A 16,505-nucleotide genomic window follows, 5' to 3' on the forward strand; every position below is an offset into this window, starting at 1 on the left:
TCATATTCCCACCAACAATCAATGAGAGTTCCTGTTGCTCCACATTCTCACCAGCATTTGATGTTGTCCATTTTGGATTCTTGCCATTCCCCATTGTAGTTATGACTTCTTAGTTCTAAGACTTGTCAGTATCTTTAGAATTTCTACGCAAACTGTCCCGTCATCTATAAGCAAATACAGCTTTCTCTCCTCCTTTTCAATTTGTGTACCTTTTATATCGTTTCTTGTCATATTGTATCACCTAGAACTTCCAGGATCTTGTTGATCAATTATTGATTGATTGATCCTGGTTGATTCAATGTCTTTAATAGCTATAGGCCTTGATTGATTCATTGTCTTTAATAGCTATAGGCCTACTTAGATGGTCTATTTCCTCTTGTATTTTTGGCAAATCGTGTCTCTCAACAAATTAGTCCATCTAATCTAGGTTCTCAAATCTGTGGACAAAGAGCTGTTTGTAGTATTTCTTCATTATCCTTTCACTGTCCATGGGATCTGTAGTGATGTCCCATTTTTCTTTTCTTAGTAGTTTGTGTCCCCTTCTTTTCCTTAACTGGCTCAAAGCTTGTCAATTTTACTGATCTTTGCAAAGAATCAGAATTTGGATTTATTGACCCCACCCCCAATCACCTATGGATTTCCTATTTTAAATTTCATTGATTTCTGCTCTAATTTCCATTATTTTGGATGTAATTTGATCTTTTATTTTTTTCAAATTTCCTAAGGTGAAAGCTCAGATTGTTGATTGTAAATCATTCTTTTACAGATCTTTATTTAGATCATTAACTGTTATAAATTTCCTTCTTAAATACTGTTCTCACTGCCTCCTACAAATTTTGATAGGTTGTATTTTCATTTAGTTCAAATTTTAAATTTCTTTTGAAACTTCTTCTTTGAATCATGCATTATTTAGGAGAGTACTGTTAAAAATCTTTTGGGATTTTTTTTTCAGCAAAACTCTTTTAATTATAGAGCCATAAAGACTGGTAGTGTATAATATTAATCAAGATATTGGTTAAAAGAGTTTTATGCACTGTGAGACTATAAATGGGCATGGTAGTTTTGGAGTACATTTTGGTATTCTGTCCCCAAAATAGAAATTTAAATGTACATTTTCTATGATCCAATAAAAGCAAAAATTAGAAAGAACCCTAATGCTCATAAAAAGGCAATACTATCAGGAGAAACTAAGTTGTGTTGCAGTAAAAACAAAAAACAAATCAAAACAAAACAAATCTCACAAAAACCCATTGGAAAGACAGAAAATGCTTATTGCCTGATCATGATAATCATTAGGCTATTCAAACATTCATGAAGTGAGAGGTGACCAGGAATTTATTCTACACACTCAAGATCCCAGGCTGATGAATACTTCTCATGATTCTGCCACTTCTTGACTTCGCAGGTCAAGTTGGGAAGGGAAGATCTAGAAAATAGCATGGGGGCTTTATACACGATCAACTTAGAAATGATACATGCTATACACACTCATAGTCCACAGGCCATAACTAGTGACATGGACCTGCTTAAGAGAATTGTAGTTTTCCAGTAGTCCAGGAAGGAGGTGCAAACAAAATATTGGTGAGCTTGAATAATCTCCAGTTCAACTGTATAGTAAGGTAGATGCATATTCACTAACCTTGGACATCTCTCTAAAATATATTATCAAATGAGAATATCAAATACATTGTATATAGATAACCCTGTTTGATTAAAAAGAAACATTCTCACATGTTTCTGGATAATGTATTTAGATACTAAGTCTATTTTTTATTTTTCCTTGTTGTATTCCATTCCTTTCTTCTAATTCAAACAGATCAAAAGCTCTGTGTTTCCCATTGTGGGGAAGAATACAGCAAGATGGTAGCAGAAAAACAGACTCCAGAATTTAGAGCTCTGTCCAGAGAGATATTCTGGGCTTCGTGTCTCACATAGCCACTTCCCTACTGCACAACTGTCTTTGACAGCTCAATACGTCTCTTCTGTAAACTGACTGTTCACCCTTTGTTCCTTATCTCAGGATATCACATCCCTCATGCATCTGGTGGTCACATCTTGGTAAAAATGACAGTCCCCTGACACCTCTTGAATCCATCCATCCTCTTTTCCAACCTCCACTGCCCCCTTCACCTTTCCTGTCAGTGTGACAGTCTCTGACCATGTCTTTTGCCATCAGTCTTCCTTCTGTTCTTTATTCAGAAGTGTAAACCAGACTGTTTAATTTGAATACTTTGACTTGTTCATTACAATTCTATGACTCCTCGAGTCATCGTGCCTGCTTTTCAAGCCTGATTCTCAGTCTATACTTGCCCTTCTTGCTTTCTTTCAAAGCTTTTACACTTCTTGCCTGAAATTCCTATGTGCCTATGCTAGAAGCAAGCCCATTTTTCTAATGGGTTGTTCAATGTACACTGACTACCAGACTGGCTGCACATTTGTAAAGCACCTCTGTGTAATGCAGACTCAAGATAAGAGGCTTTGAGGGAAGAGTTCCCATCCGAACCCAAAGCCTTGCTGATTTGAACATTTTTTGAAGTTCATTCTTCTTCTTGTCTTCCCCATCCCTTTTGTTTTCCTGTAATGATATCTGTCATGACATTGTTTCCTTCGGAACTCTAAATATGATTTGTAATTTTATTCTTGAATTATTTTCTTCCTTATTCCTACTAAATCTAAAGCTTCATTAAAGATCTTGCTTGTCATATTTACAGTACTGTCATATGGACTTAATATAGAGAGGGCTCTCAAAAAATTTAGGTATGAATGAGTTAAAGAGGAGAGATGGTGATAACCGTAACTATTATACCTAATTAAGATCTTATGGTTCTCAATCAAAGATCATTTAGTAAGTGGAACCATATTTCTAGTTTTGTTCTAGTCACTGGGGTCCTAAAATGCAGATGGAAAACACAACATTACCTTGCACTTGAAGAATCTAGAATCTGTCTTGGGACATAGGCATGCCTGCAATAACGTGAGCATTCCATAGGGCAGCTCATGCCCCCATTCATGATATCATTTTGTCTTCTATTACTTTTACTGCATTAATGTATTTGAAAAATGTATATAATACATTTATCTCTCATCAAGAAATTCATAATCTGGGAAGCCAATACAGATAAACACATATAATGAGTTATGGATTACAGTGTAATGAAAATAGAGTTAGGCATCAAATAATGCTATAGACAATAGATATTATACCCCCAGTTTTTCCTCTGAGATTGTTTCCTTGTGTGCAACAATCATTTTTCTTATATGTATCGGCTCAGCACCCTGAAATCATTGTCATAGAGAAGTCTGAAGTTTTGGTATGAAAAAGTGGTTAAAATGCAATTGATGAAATGGGGAACAGACTAAGATTAGTGGATGTGTGGGTCAGGATAGTAAGGGAGGTGGTGCGGCTATGGAGTGCAACAGGAGAGATCAATGTTAATATGGGTATGTTATATTATTGTCTATATATTACCCTTTGGGGAAACTAGGTAAAGAGCACAGGAGATCTCTCTATATTATTTCTTACAATTTCATGTGAATCTACAATTACCTTAAGAGAGAAACTTTGATAATGATAATAATATTATAACCCATTGAATAATAGAAGTTCATGAGTCTATGTTAATATAAATAATAAACAAATAAATGAGAGAAGACAAAGCTTCTTCTCACAAAGGAATGCTTACTAATCAATTTGGAAGAGAATTGGAAATTTATCACTTGAAAATCATTAGAATAATGATTGATGCATCCAAGAAATATCAACAGATGTGAAAACTAGACAGTAAAATTTGGACAGGATACTTCCATAGTCTGAAGTACTTCTCTACAAAGTGCTATTACAAGGGAAAAAAGAGTTCTCTTCACAATGGAGAAACCTGACAGACAGTACTTTAATGAAATAATTCAAGTTAATATCACCAGTTCCTAAAGAGATCAACATGAGCTGCTTGACAGGATACAGTGAGAACTGTAGCAGCACAAGTCTAATATTGTTAAAGATAAATAGTATGAACCTAATCGTAAGGAAATGTCAGAAAAACCCAAACTGAGGGGCATTCTACAACATGACCTGTGATGTTTAAGTGACAAGGCCATAAGGGTTGAGAGAAGTTTTGAGGAACTTCTCAAAGACTGAAGACAGGAGAGAGAAGACAACTAGATAATAATCCAGTTCAGATCTGGATTCTTCGCTTTAAAGCACAGCTGTACATAAACTGGTGAAACAAGAATGTGGTCAGTCTGTGGATGAAACGGCATGTTCTGTGTCAGCGTTAATTTCCTGATATTGATGGTTGCATCGAGGTTCTGAACCAGAATGTCCTTATCTGAAGAAAGAACATAGTATTTAAAGGTGTTGGAGTATCATGCTGTGGTGAAGGCGATCCCCCACTCACTGTCTTGACAGGGTCACAGTGAGGATGAATGCTGGCAAAGCCGCGCTGGTTGGTGGGAAACCGAAACCATGAGACCCTTTTTTATGTAATTGGGACTTTTCATTTTCATGCTTATGTTTCTGACAGGAGGCATGAGTATGTTAAGTGCCAAACAAATTAAATTTCAGATGGCTAGAACATAACAGGTAGTTCATGCTTTGAAGGCTGTTCTACTACCCCTCAGCATATCAAGGACAAAGTAGAAGGCTGTTCTTCTATCTCAGTACATTCAGGACAAATCTGATAATGGACAACAATCATCCTCTGAAAGGTCATGAGAATTTTAGGCACCACATTGATTATGTCAACTAGAACCCAAGCTCATATTTCCGGCCTCTTAGGAAAACCTAATCATTATGCTTATTTTACAAAGCCCACCATATGTAGCCTCATTCTTGATTGAGGAAAGTTATATTATACACTTAGGAAAGTTAAAACATATAAAGATATATTCTTCTCTTTTTATAAACCCTTTTTTTACTTTACATAGGGATTTATGATGAGCATAGTTAATATTGGCGGAAAGTGGACTGATGTTTAGGACTTACTTTCTATTGAGAAAGATTATAAAGATATGAGAACTAGTGCACCTTGACTGAGAAACAAAGAAACTCTCTGAGAAAGCAGCTCAACCAGTTTTATGAGAATAAATTTAGGAATTAATTAAAGTAGCTTTATATTTTTAGAATAATGTTAGAAATATTATCCTATTTAGAATTTTGGTTTAGAAACTCTTAAGTTTTTAGTTGTATGGGTTTCTGTTTTCAGAATGATTTATAAACTTTAGGATATTTTAAGTATAAGATTTAAGGGGACTTTTTTAGATGGGAATTTTAGATTAGAAATAAAGTAAAGGTACTTTAAACTTAAAGGTTAATGATAGGTTAGGAGACTTAGAATCTGGTTATGTAGTTTGGCATTAGTTAATAAGAAAATAGCATATCTTGGGGAAAAAAGTAAATCTTGGGAAAAATCTGAAAAATGTAAATTAATGATGCATTTTATTAATGATTCTGTACTTTTAATAATTAAATAACTAAAGGCCATATCCTGGAAAAATGTAAATTAATGTTACATTTTTTGTACCCCTAAATTATGGTTAAGGAAATGTCATGTCTTGGCAAAAGTTTTAAATTGTATAATCAATGACGTATTCTGAATTTCTGATGAGAAAAATTGTAATAAAAGATGATCCAGAGAAAGCTGCATTAGAGCTCTCTCTCTGGAGATTGCTCCAACAGAAAGACTCCTGTTTCATCTTTTTGCGGACGCCACTCATCCTTCAGGACTCCCTGGACCCGGCTAGGGCAGGACCCCTGCAATGCTGTCTACCTACAGTTGAACGATTCTGTACCCTTTCAGAATTTCACAGTTACAAATTCTGTCAATCTGGCAAGCTTTTCTGTAAGTTTGAGATCGTTTCAAAATAAAGATTATCTTTAGTTATAAAAAAAATTCAACTGAGAATTGTCTGTCATAGATGGCTGGATTAAGAGATCTTGTACCAAATTGGTCATTAGTCTTGCAATGCAGATTCAAAGTCATGTGGACAGAATGATTGAAAATGGAATCCTCCAAATCAAGGGTTGGTAAACTTTTTCTTTAAAGGGCCAAATAGGAGACATTTTAGATTTTGAGGGCCATAAAGTCCTAATCACAACTCAACTCTGCCAGTATAGTATAAATGCAGCCATAGACAATAAACTAACCTGAGCCTTTATTCTAATAAAACTTTATGAACACTGAAATTTAAAGTTCACATAATATTTGTTGTCACAAGACATTTTCCCACTTAAAAGCAAAAATCTGTCCTTAGCTCGAGGGTCATATAAAAATAGGTGAATTTGGCTGAATTATTTTAGTATTTAAATGGTTTTACATGTTCTATCATTAAACAGCATAATAAAAAATAATCTGTGAATATGAGCCTTAAAACTTTAGCGAATTTGCTAGATAGCTAGCAGGTGAATGGGCTCTGATCAGGTAGATTCATAACACATCTGGCTCCTAATGTCACACATTTCTTCCAGCAAGTGGTGCCTAATTTCAGCCCAGTCACAAGCTGCCTCAACTTAACCCACAGCTAAACCCGTATGAGAGTTCCAGTGAAGTTGACTTGGTGTTCAAAAAATAAGTGATTTGTTTCAAAAGGGTTTTCCATAAAAATGTTCTGCTTACCTTAGTATAGTGAAGGGACATGATTGATACATTTCTGCACTCTCCAGGGGGTTAAAGGGAGGGTCTAGACACAATATTACAAAGTTACAATATTTCAGAAATTTGAGAGACAAATGGAATATATTAGAAGGAAGGTGAATAATAGAACCCAAAGCAATAGTTAATTGGGAAAGAAAACAGATGGATAATTCATTAATTATATAACAAATGTTAGGTGAGATTTCCAGTCTAGAAAATCATGATTTCACTAACTAAAAGGAAAAAAAGGGAATATGTGAGGGGTGACTAATTGGTAAAGAAGAGTTCAAAGATATTTGATTTCTAACAATCTTCCACCTACCCAAATTTAAAGGTTGAAAATTCTCTTCCAAATAACTCATTGGGTCATTATAGATATTTATCTTTTTCTAACACCTTAATGATATACTGATAAGATTATAAAGGACATATCATTGGAAGAGATATCACTTTTGACATTAGTCATTGAATCCTTGAACAGAAAGACCACTGACTTATAAACTCTGAGTGATAGAAGTGAACGGTTTTTATTTTATAAAGTTGTCAAAGTTTCCATAAAATCAGAGTTTTGTTTTGTTTTTCGACTCCCCCAGTTATCCTGTTGGTGTAAAGTACAGTACTAACACATTGTCTTTCCTTTCATGGGACAGAAACCCCAATCTCTGAGGCACTGGAAAAACTATTACTCAGATTGAAAAAAGCAGTTCTGGTCAAGGGATGTGGTTTTGCCTCTCGGGTAGAAATGAGCAGATAACATCCTTGTCCTTCTGTTACTGAAAGCAATTTAAGAGATGTCCTGAGAAATGGGAAGTGCCACTCAAAGATCTGAGAAATGTGACTGATGAAAATGAGCAATGAGTGCAGACTATTAACAATGATGTGTTGGTCAACTAAATTCAGGGACAGACCAGAGGAAGTACTGAATTTTATTGTTTAATAAATTTTAACCCTTCAGGAAAATTTCTCATTTGACATCAAGTCATATTTATGCAGACATTTGAATAAAGTTTATCTACCCATGGGGGGGGGGGAAGAAAGCAGTTCTGGTGGGGGGCGGAATGGGCTGGCTTCACCACAGAGTCCTTTATCCCTGGTAGCTGGGACATAAAGGAGCTCACAGAGGGAAGACACCGTGCCATGCAGGCGAGAAAACTCAAAAAAGACAAGCAGCACTGAGCAGAGCCACACGTGACCAAACACTGATTGAGAATGATTTATTAGAGTCCAATTAGTATGCTTTTAATCTCAAATAGTCCATATTTCCTCCATAAAAATAGGCACATCAGTAAAAGTCCAAGTTCACTTCTTTCATTTCCAGTATAAGATGTTCTGTACTTTTGGTAAAGTATGTGCAACCAACACCTTTCTGCTGACTGGTTCCCCACATTCTTTTCACTGTGGGCACTTTTCAAGTCTATCCTCTCCAGGCTGACCACGCACATACCGACTCCCTCCTTCCAAGACAGTCAGTCTTCTTCGGGAGTTCTTTCTCTTAGACGTCCTCCTGACTTCCCCATACCTGCTTCAAGATCACATTACTTCCTCATCACTTGTTACAACAAACTGATGCAATCACTTCTTGACCTTGAGAATGTATTAAACAGGTGTCACCTAAGATGGCAGCAGGTGAATCCTGGAGAATACACGGTGGCCAAGTCACATATGGACACACTCAATCCCTTTGCTATATAGACAGAAGGGCCCCAAGCTACATAACACACCAATCCTTTATTCACTCAGCAATTTGATTTCTTTGCATTTTCTTTAATTCTACATTACATTTGTGGCCACCAAAAGAGGGAAAAAAATGGTTCCTTAGCAAACTTTGGAATTGATAGGTATATTAGGGTGTCTTGGTTATTATAACACTTGACTGTTCCTAATCGATCTTGTAATATTAATAAAAGTCATCTCAACTAAAGTAACCACTGCATTTCTTTTGTAAGAAGGTAATTTAATTGGCTTTCCTCACAATTGCTACCATGTGCTACAAAAGCAGGAAACCCCTTTTTATAAAAGGTAAAAGCATAAGAAGATATTTCACATTTTTAAAAAAAAATCCTTCATGGGAATAGGTCCCAAGTAAATAATCAATTATATGGACACAGTTTATGTACACATTTTTTTGCAACTTTATAATAGTGAAAATTAGAAATAATGTAAATAGTCAACAATATGGGATTGGTTAAATGAACTGAGTTGCATCCATTAAATGTAATATTATATAGTCACTAAAATTTTTTTGTTAAAAATTTTAATGCCATAGTAAAATCTGGCAATTCTGTAATTTAAAAAGCTACTTTTAAATCTGTTTACAGTACAATTCCAATTACATAAAAAAGTATACAATATACACATAGGCATACGTGGGAAAACTGTTAAAGAATGTTACTTCTGGATTGTGATATTATTGGTAATCATTTTTTTCCTTTTTTTACACATTTATGCAATTTTCAAGTTTTCTACAACAATTAGGTATTATTTTATAACTCAGAAAAAATGGGCTATTAAAAATTTCCTCTGATGTACTGGCAATAAGAATGTACTTGTATATTTTAAATATGCAGAAAAAAATTATTGTGCTTCATCTTCTATGACTTTAGAGTACATATTCTTTTGGCAATAAACTGGTATTCCCTGTTTTATACTTGTCACAACACTTTAATAAAAACGTAATATTGTGATTAGAACATTGTTTCTTTCATAGTCTAAACAAATACTGGTTTTGACAACTAGGTTCTTCTATTTCCTAGAAGATTTAAAATTACTATTCTTTTATCTTTTTAAGTAAGGCATACTGCATACATACATTACATGCATGCTTTCTAAATAAAAAATAATAATTCTAATTTACAATTTTCCTACATAGGAAAAAAAATGAAATTACGGTAGTTTAACAGTCTATAGTCTTATCCATCACAAACATGCTGAAAAGACATAAATGTGTTTATTAAATGAAATGCATCTTGAAAAATAAAAAAGGGAAGGCTGCATGTAAATGAAGTTGTGGACTCAATTTGTCAGAATTTATTCTGACTTGCACCAAACCACACAGAATCTTTTCAAGTCTAGTTAGTGTCGTCTGAATGGACACTCCAGAGTCCATTTCTCAATTCCATTGCAGGAACTCTACTTTCTACCTTCAAAAGGAATGGGGTCAGGATGAGGGTTGTCACATAAACTAATATTCAATATACATCAAGTCTCGTGGGGTCTAGGAACAAATACTGCCATTGGTTAGTGTTTAAGTACCAGAGTTTCTTGACCTCCTCTCTCATTCCCCACCCTGCCTGGCAATCAGGTGTGGGGAGGCCGTTCATCTCTCCATAGAGGACAGCTGGCTTTGCATCTTAGTTTCCTTTCTAAACCACAGAGTGGTCATTGCTGTGAACTCCAGCCAAGATGGTGTGGTTGAGGGAAGAAGCCGAGCGGTCTGAGCCTTCCGTGGGGCCGTTGGTGTTCTCGTTGCGCTGACAACAGAGGATCTGTCTGAAGGTGGCACTCATCTCCTTGTCCCGGTAGGAGTAGATAATGGGGTTCATGGCAGAGTTGAATTCAGCAAGGAGGAGGAAAAATTTCTCATAAGCCAGAACGTCGCACTGTGGACAACACACATCTAGCAGTAATAAGACCAATCCCGGAGTCCAGCAGATGATGAAGGCACCTATGAGGACAGGGTGAGAGACCAGAGGATTAAAAAAAGAGAATAAAAAATTATGAAATGATTTCAGTTCAATATGAAAATACTGAGCTTGGAGGCCACTAATCATCAAAAAAAAAATGATAAAATAATTGACTTAGTAACATTTCATTAATTCATATCCTGCTAAAATTGAGTATGGAGACAACGATGGTGATTATTTTTAGCAAAACACAAGTTTGATAAGCAACTGAGATATTCAGGATCTACCATCTCTTATAAAGACATGGTTCTTAATAGCAATGGAGCGTTTTCAGGCAAAAGATATGACAAATGTCCTTTAATGTGTAGCTAAGGCACACTTTCTGATTTCAGTTTGCCTGGGCTCAAGTGCTTGCTTAGCTGTTTAATGAACTGGGTAAACTTAGGTGAATTACTTTTTCACCCCACTTTTCTCATCTGAAAAATAGAGATGATTATATTTTACCACACGAGATTTGTTGTAAGAATTAAATGAATGTTAAGAAAATAATTGCCTATATGAATTTACAGTGACAGTAATAATATTGTTATTACCTGCTCAGTTAAATGGTCCTGGTTGAAAATAATAATTTTCAAGCATAGAATGTACATTTTATTTTTATTCAGCAATCATTTATATATTGCTTGATATATGCTTTCCAAATAACAACTCACTTAATCTTTACAACACTTTGACTAATAAACACCTTTGTACAGAAGAAGAAACTGAGGCCTAAAAAGTTTAAATACCTTGCTCAAGGCTATAGGACTGGAAAGTGGCAGACAGGAGACAAATTCCAGCCTTTCTGCTTCTAGAGGATGGCTCCAGAGTCCATGTTCTAGAAAATACTACCTTATTTTTCCATTTCTTGAAACTAATAGAATTAAATATTTTAAACCAAATTCTATGTTTCAATTGATCAACTTTGTTCTCTTTCTTTCCCCAATTATTCTGAATTAAGATTTTACTATAATCCTAAAGGGAATGGAAATGTAGAATATATTTTTAATTCCATTTTTAGTTCCATTTTGTTTCTGAAGTCACTAATCATTTGAATCACAAGGAAAATGGAAGCTGAGAAATATCATTAAAATGTACCATCAGGTTACCTCAGGATCTCCAGGGGATCCTTGATTGAAACGACGTGAGCTAATGTGACTAGTGGATACCATCGTGTCCCATTACACCTCACCTAATAGGCTCCATATGGACAATCAGGCTGCCTAATGAGCAGATGGGGAACAGCATGACCCAGAAGTGCAATGGAATCTTTAGACTTCAGTGTGCTGGCCTTGGTGGATGCAGGCATACTTGGGCTGAAGTCTTGGATTTGGACTAGCCTCAAGTTATGAATATCCCAGAATGTAAACAAATGAGATTTAGTCTCTAAACAGCCCAGTTTTGAATGTGAGCTTTCTCTTTTGAACCTTTTCAGCAGGGAACTGAAAATGAAGCAAGGAGAAAAGTACCCCCACAAAGCTCTTTGTTCTGCAACACAAATGTGTATTGGTTTTAAACTGCTGTTCACTTTGAAGACGGTCCAAGGTGCTTCATTTTCTAATAAATATGATACCTTAGACTTTCCTTAGAAAAAAATAATATTCCAAATATCAGGAGATAATAGCCAAAGAGCTCTTGAACTTCAATAAAAATGTTAATCAAGCATTCATTCCAAGTCCTTGAATTTCCTTTATTGAAAATCACTCAGAAAGCTAAACATAAAGGAAAAATCAAAGGAATGCCTCTTGGGTTTCAGAAATAATGCATTATTCATTGAGAAGCCAGGAAGGGAATTATTCTCAGGGCGGAAAATACCAACATGGAAAATGCATGGTCCCATTATTCATTTAGTTCGAAACGAAAAACACACACAGGCCCCTCATGAATGGCAGAGCATTCTTTCACGTTTCCTTTCTCCTTACTTTTATCAAAGCTCTAATTGAGCTCAAATCCAGAGCTTGATTAAATACTAGCAATGCGCAGATATATTTTAAATAGAATGATCTTTTTTTCCTTCCATAAAGAAGAGAATATTCCTAATTCTCATATATTTGCTGGAGCTGCATGAATTCATTAAAAAGTGAGAGAATGCAAATACAGTCATTTGTTGTTTCTGATTTCTTTCAGTGTTAAACCTCAAGAAGAACAGGATCTTTCCAAAGAGACCCATGGTCTTAGAAATTAGCCTATTAGGCTTGGATCCTTGCTAGATGGGATGCAGGAAGTGGGAAATACCACAGTCCGACAGGAGTGAATGTGCATGGACACTTCATTGAGGAACTCAGAAGCTTCTCCCTTCTCCCTCACTGAAAGGAACTGTTTTTAGTATTATTATTAGGCCCAACCACACTGTATTTGAATCTTTAAGACTTAATCAAATAATTTCAGTGACTTATAGTACAGGCCTCAGAAATCAATATCCAAAACCAATCATGCAAAATTTCCCCCTCTTCTTCCTTCCCTTCTCTTTTACAGATGTGTCAAGGATCAAACTGACCAAAAAATGACGACATATTAAACAAGGGGAGTAGGGGGCCTGGAATATTCCAAGGTGATTAGGCTCTTAAGCCACAGTGTACAAATATTCTGAAATAAATTTTGTTCATATTATGGATTTCCCTTTGAGCTTCTAAAAACAAAAACAGATCACACCCAAGCCCCTTTAATAAGAAGTAGCCAACCATCACTAAATCAGGTTACAGGACTTGAGATATCAACACACAGTCTATAGAGTCAAGTATACACCTGTAAAACATGTCGATGAATTTAGAAAAAAAAAATCCTCCATTTCAGCTCTGTAAAGGGGTGAAGTAATAGCTCCTGGCTTACCCAACAGGATATGGGGAGGATCAAACTGAGGTCCAATTTGCAAAAGCCCTCCTTGCTTGCACATGTACCTGGCCACCATTACCTATTGCTACCATGAGTGGCGCAGGTTCAAGTGTAACACAGCTCAAGGAGAGAACTTCAAAGCATGATTGAACCAGCAAGACCTGGCATTTCCAAAAAGCTCTGAGACTACACCATCCTGATTATGAGGGGACTTGCACTTGGGTGTGAGGAGGAAAACCAGAAGGAAAAGAGAGAGGGAGCAAAGGAAGCATCAGTCATGATCTGAGCAGTTCAAGAGTCAACACCTACCAAAATGAGGAATAAAATAACATGTACGCAGTAGGAACAATGCTTTTGGCAGTTTGTATTTCCAGCACGTTTCTGAGGGAGGAATTCCTACAGGCCAAGGCACAAAACCAAGGAATAGTATGCCACAGTATGAGAATAAGAGGAAGTACAAATAGTTTATGGTCATTTATTGTAATGTCGGAAGCAGAAGTGACAGAAGATAAGATATCCAAGGTCATGAAGGCCTTTTGTATCTGGCTGACAGATGAAATGTTTCCAGTCCAGCATTGGTTCTTACTCCTAGAGGCATATAACAATAGCAGACAGTGCTTATAACAGTGCGCACCCACCCCTGCCCTAGAGGATTGTAACCTTAGTGGCCTCACCATTCAGATTTTCATTCAAGATACACATTAGTGGCAGAGTGGAAGAAGAAAATGATCAAGATAAGGTTAAAAAAATTAGATATTTCCAAATGCTAGAAGGGAAATAATGAGAGCCTGAATGAGGGCAGCAGCATGAGGAAACATGGGTATAGAAGACTAGGAAAGTTTTTAGTGAGTGCAGGATGACTTCTAGATTTTCAACTGGGGAGAAGGAGGTATGGTGGTACCTTTTGCTGAGGAAGGAAACAAAAGAGAAAGCATTGACTGGTGTTTTGTTAGGGGAGGTAAGGAGAGAGTTGATGTGTGTTTTTGCAAGACGGACATCTTGATGACATCATGATGGGCTCAGGGCAGTCTGAGTGCTGGGAAACTTGTCTCTCAGAGTGCAGAACATTCCACCCGATTTGCCAGTTTTACAAGGAACCTAGGGAGGAGGCTATTCAAAACATGCTCATGGGTTGCTCTTCCTTGAACAAGCTTCATTTCATTCTTACACATCTGTCAAAGCAATCTGGGAGGGCTGGGTGCCCACAAAAATGGAGGGAGAGGTGCTGGAATTTAGCCTCAAAAGACAGGGAGGAAAGGGGCTGTTCTGGAACAACAGGTCACAGCTGCGGACCAAGATCATATTACCACACCTTCACTCAGATCTACTAGCCCATCAGTTGAATAATGCTTACCATCTGGTTTCACAATTAAGTCTTTTTTTCCTACAATGACTTTTTCCTAACAAGTTGAACTTTGCTTCTTTGCTTACATATAGAATGCAAAAACCAAAGTTAAAGAGGAAAAATGGCCTTGCCAGAGAAGACCTTCAGGGAGAAGCCCAGAATTTTTTTTTCTAAGTTTTTTGATAAGAAAATTTAAAAAGAAAATAGAAAGCATTTTCAGTGTGACTGGCAAAATTGTGTTTTTATAAAAAATTCAGACATCCCACAGATCCAAAAGAAGTCAAGGTAGATCAATTTTATACCAGCACTATGCCCATGTTAGCCTCTTCTTGGGTCCTCTCTCTCCGTTTCTAAAATGAGGATTTCAGAAGCAATCGACCTCAGAAGCTTATAGTGGGGATAAAGTGAGAAAATAAATGTTTCAATACAAAAACTGGTTTTTACTGGTGCCACTAAATTGTGTATTCCCTCAGGGTGGGCAGATTGGTGTCCCAAAATACAATCAAATTTCAGTTCAGCTCTGTAGCTAAGTTGTTATTTGTGCTATGAAGGTACATGATAAGATAGGAAATCCTTCTACATTATGTATCTTAACCCAAGCTATGTTAGTCCACAGACCATAGATACAGAGCTTACTGCTTGGCTTAGCAGCTAAAGGGTCATTAAAATGAGACTGCATGTAATGGCTTTTGGAGATCAAAGCTTTTTCTGAAAGAACACCCTATATAATCATAAAATCTTTTTTATTGACCATTGAAAAGACAGAATTTGTTTGACTGAGATATAGTCACAGTATGCTGTTTCTTTCTTGAGACCAATTTTACTCCATCTCACTCAGTGCCCAGAACTTCCATTTCTTCCTGGCGGTGATGGTGACAGCTGCAGACATGGGAAGTTCCACAACTCATTCACTGTGTGATGTGCTCTAGTGTTTCCAGGACTTGCCCCAGAGAGCAACATTCATCTTTCAGAGAAAGGCATTAACACATACCCAACTCTAAAGCAGACTAGAATACTCACATTCTCTTCTCAACATTCCTGGGTGTCAGTTTGTGTCCTATCATAGTGTCTTGCTCAACACAACACTTCCTTTGCTATACACAAAAGAATGTCAAAGCTGCCTTGCTCAGGTACTGCCTACTCTCCTTAACATCAGGCAGTGAGTATCTCATGCGCCTATTCTCTGTACTCTACCACAGACTCTCGATCTCCTACAATGGTGCACAGGAAAGTGCACATTGAGGTGACCTATGTGCTAGTTCCATGTCTCACAGAAGAAAATTCTGTGAACAGCCAGCAGAAACTACTTCTCTCCTGCAACTACCCAAGTCAAGTGAGCGATACCTTTTATCTGCCTGTTGCAACAGACTCCTAACCAATTCCTCTTCCTATAGAATGATCTTTTAAAAGCATAATTCCCTTTCCTACTTAAAATCCTCCAAAATCTTCCCATTTAAAATCTTTATGCTGGTCTATAATGCCTTATACATGTCTGGCTCCTGCCAGTCTCTTGGATCCCATCTCTTTCCATTCAAAGGTTGCGCCTATGACTTCGATGAGGAGTTCATGGAGGTCAGAGTGGATATATGGCAGACCTGATAGGCAGGCCTACTACTTGTCAAGTCTCAGAATGCTGGCAAGGGTAGTACAAGAGTGGCTGCCCTGGGCTGAGCCACTGCCAACCTGTATCCCCCTGTGGATCAGAGCCTAGAGCATTGAGGATGATTGGATGAGCATTGATTGCAACATCAGTCTGGTTCATTAAACTGTCACATCTGCCCAGGTCTAGATGACAACATGCTATGACCTATATCACATCTTCTGGCTGGCTGTCATTCTGTTGATATTCCTCAGTGTCTACAAGGCCTTTGTCATGGAGTCCACCTCTGCTCGCTGGGCAGCTGGACAGCATTGCTGGATAGAGCATGGTAACAGGACAGCACCTTGGCCCTTTATATCACTGTCATCAATGTATGCTTACACGCTTAGTGTCCAAGGCATGGACATCATTTTCGCTGCCTCTCTCTAGGTGTTGGT

The 16,505-nt window shown here is 37.0% G+C and overlaps 1 protein-coding gene across 2 annotated transcripts in view; it reads right to left on the minus strand.

The window, feature by feature from the left end:
- Positions 1-7,812: 7,812 nt before the first annotated feature.
- Positions 7,813-16,505, minus strand: part of Lpar1 (lysophosphatidic acid receptor 1) — a 138,414-nt gene continuing 129,721 nt past the window's right edge. For both annotated transcript variants that reach the window (XM_071600460.1, XM_027943027.2), the window contains exon 4: positions 7,813-10,293. In XM_071600460.1, the coding sequence (XP_071456561.1) occupies positions 9,992-10,293 (302 nt within the window). In that variant the 3' untranslated portion in view covers positions 7,813-9,991. The remainder of the gene's footprint in view (positions 10,294-16,505) is intronic.

The sequence above is a fragment of the Marmota flaviventris genome, chromosome 13 (genome assembly GCF_047511675.1).
Source record: "Marmota flaviventris isolate mMarFla1 chromosome 13, mMarFla1.hap1, whole genome shotgun sequence".
Classification (NCBI taxonomy): Eukaryota; Metazoa; Chordata; class Mammalia; order Rodentia; family Sciuridae; genus Marmota; species Marmota flaviventris.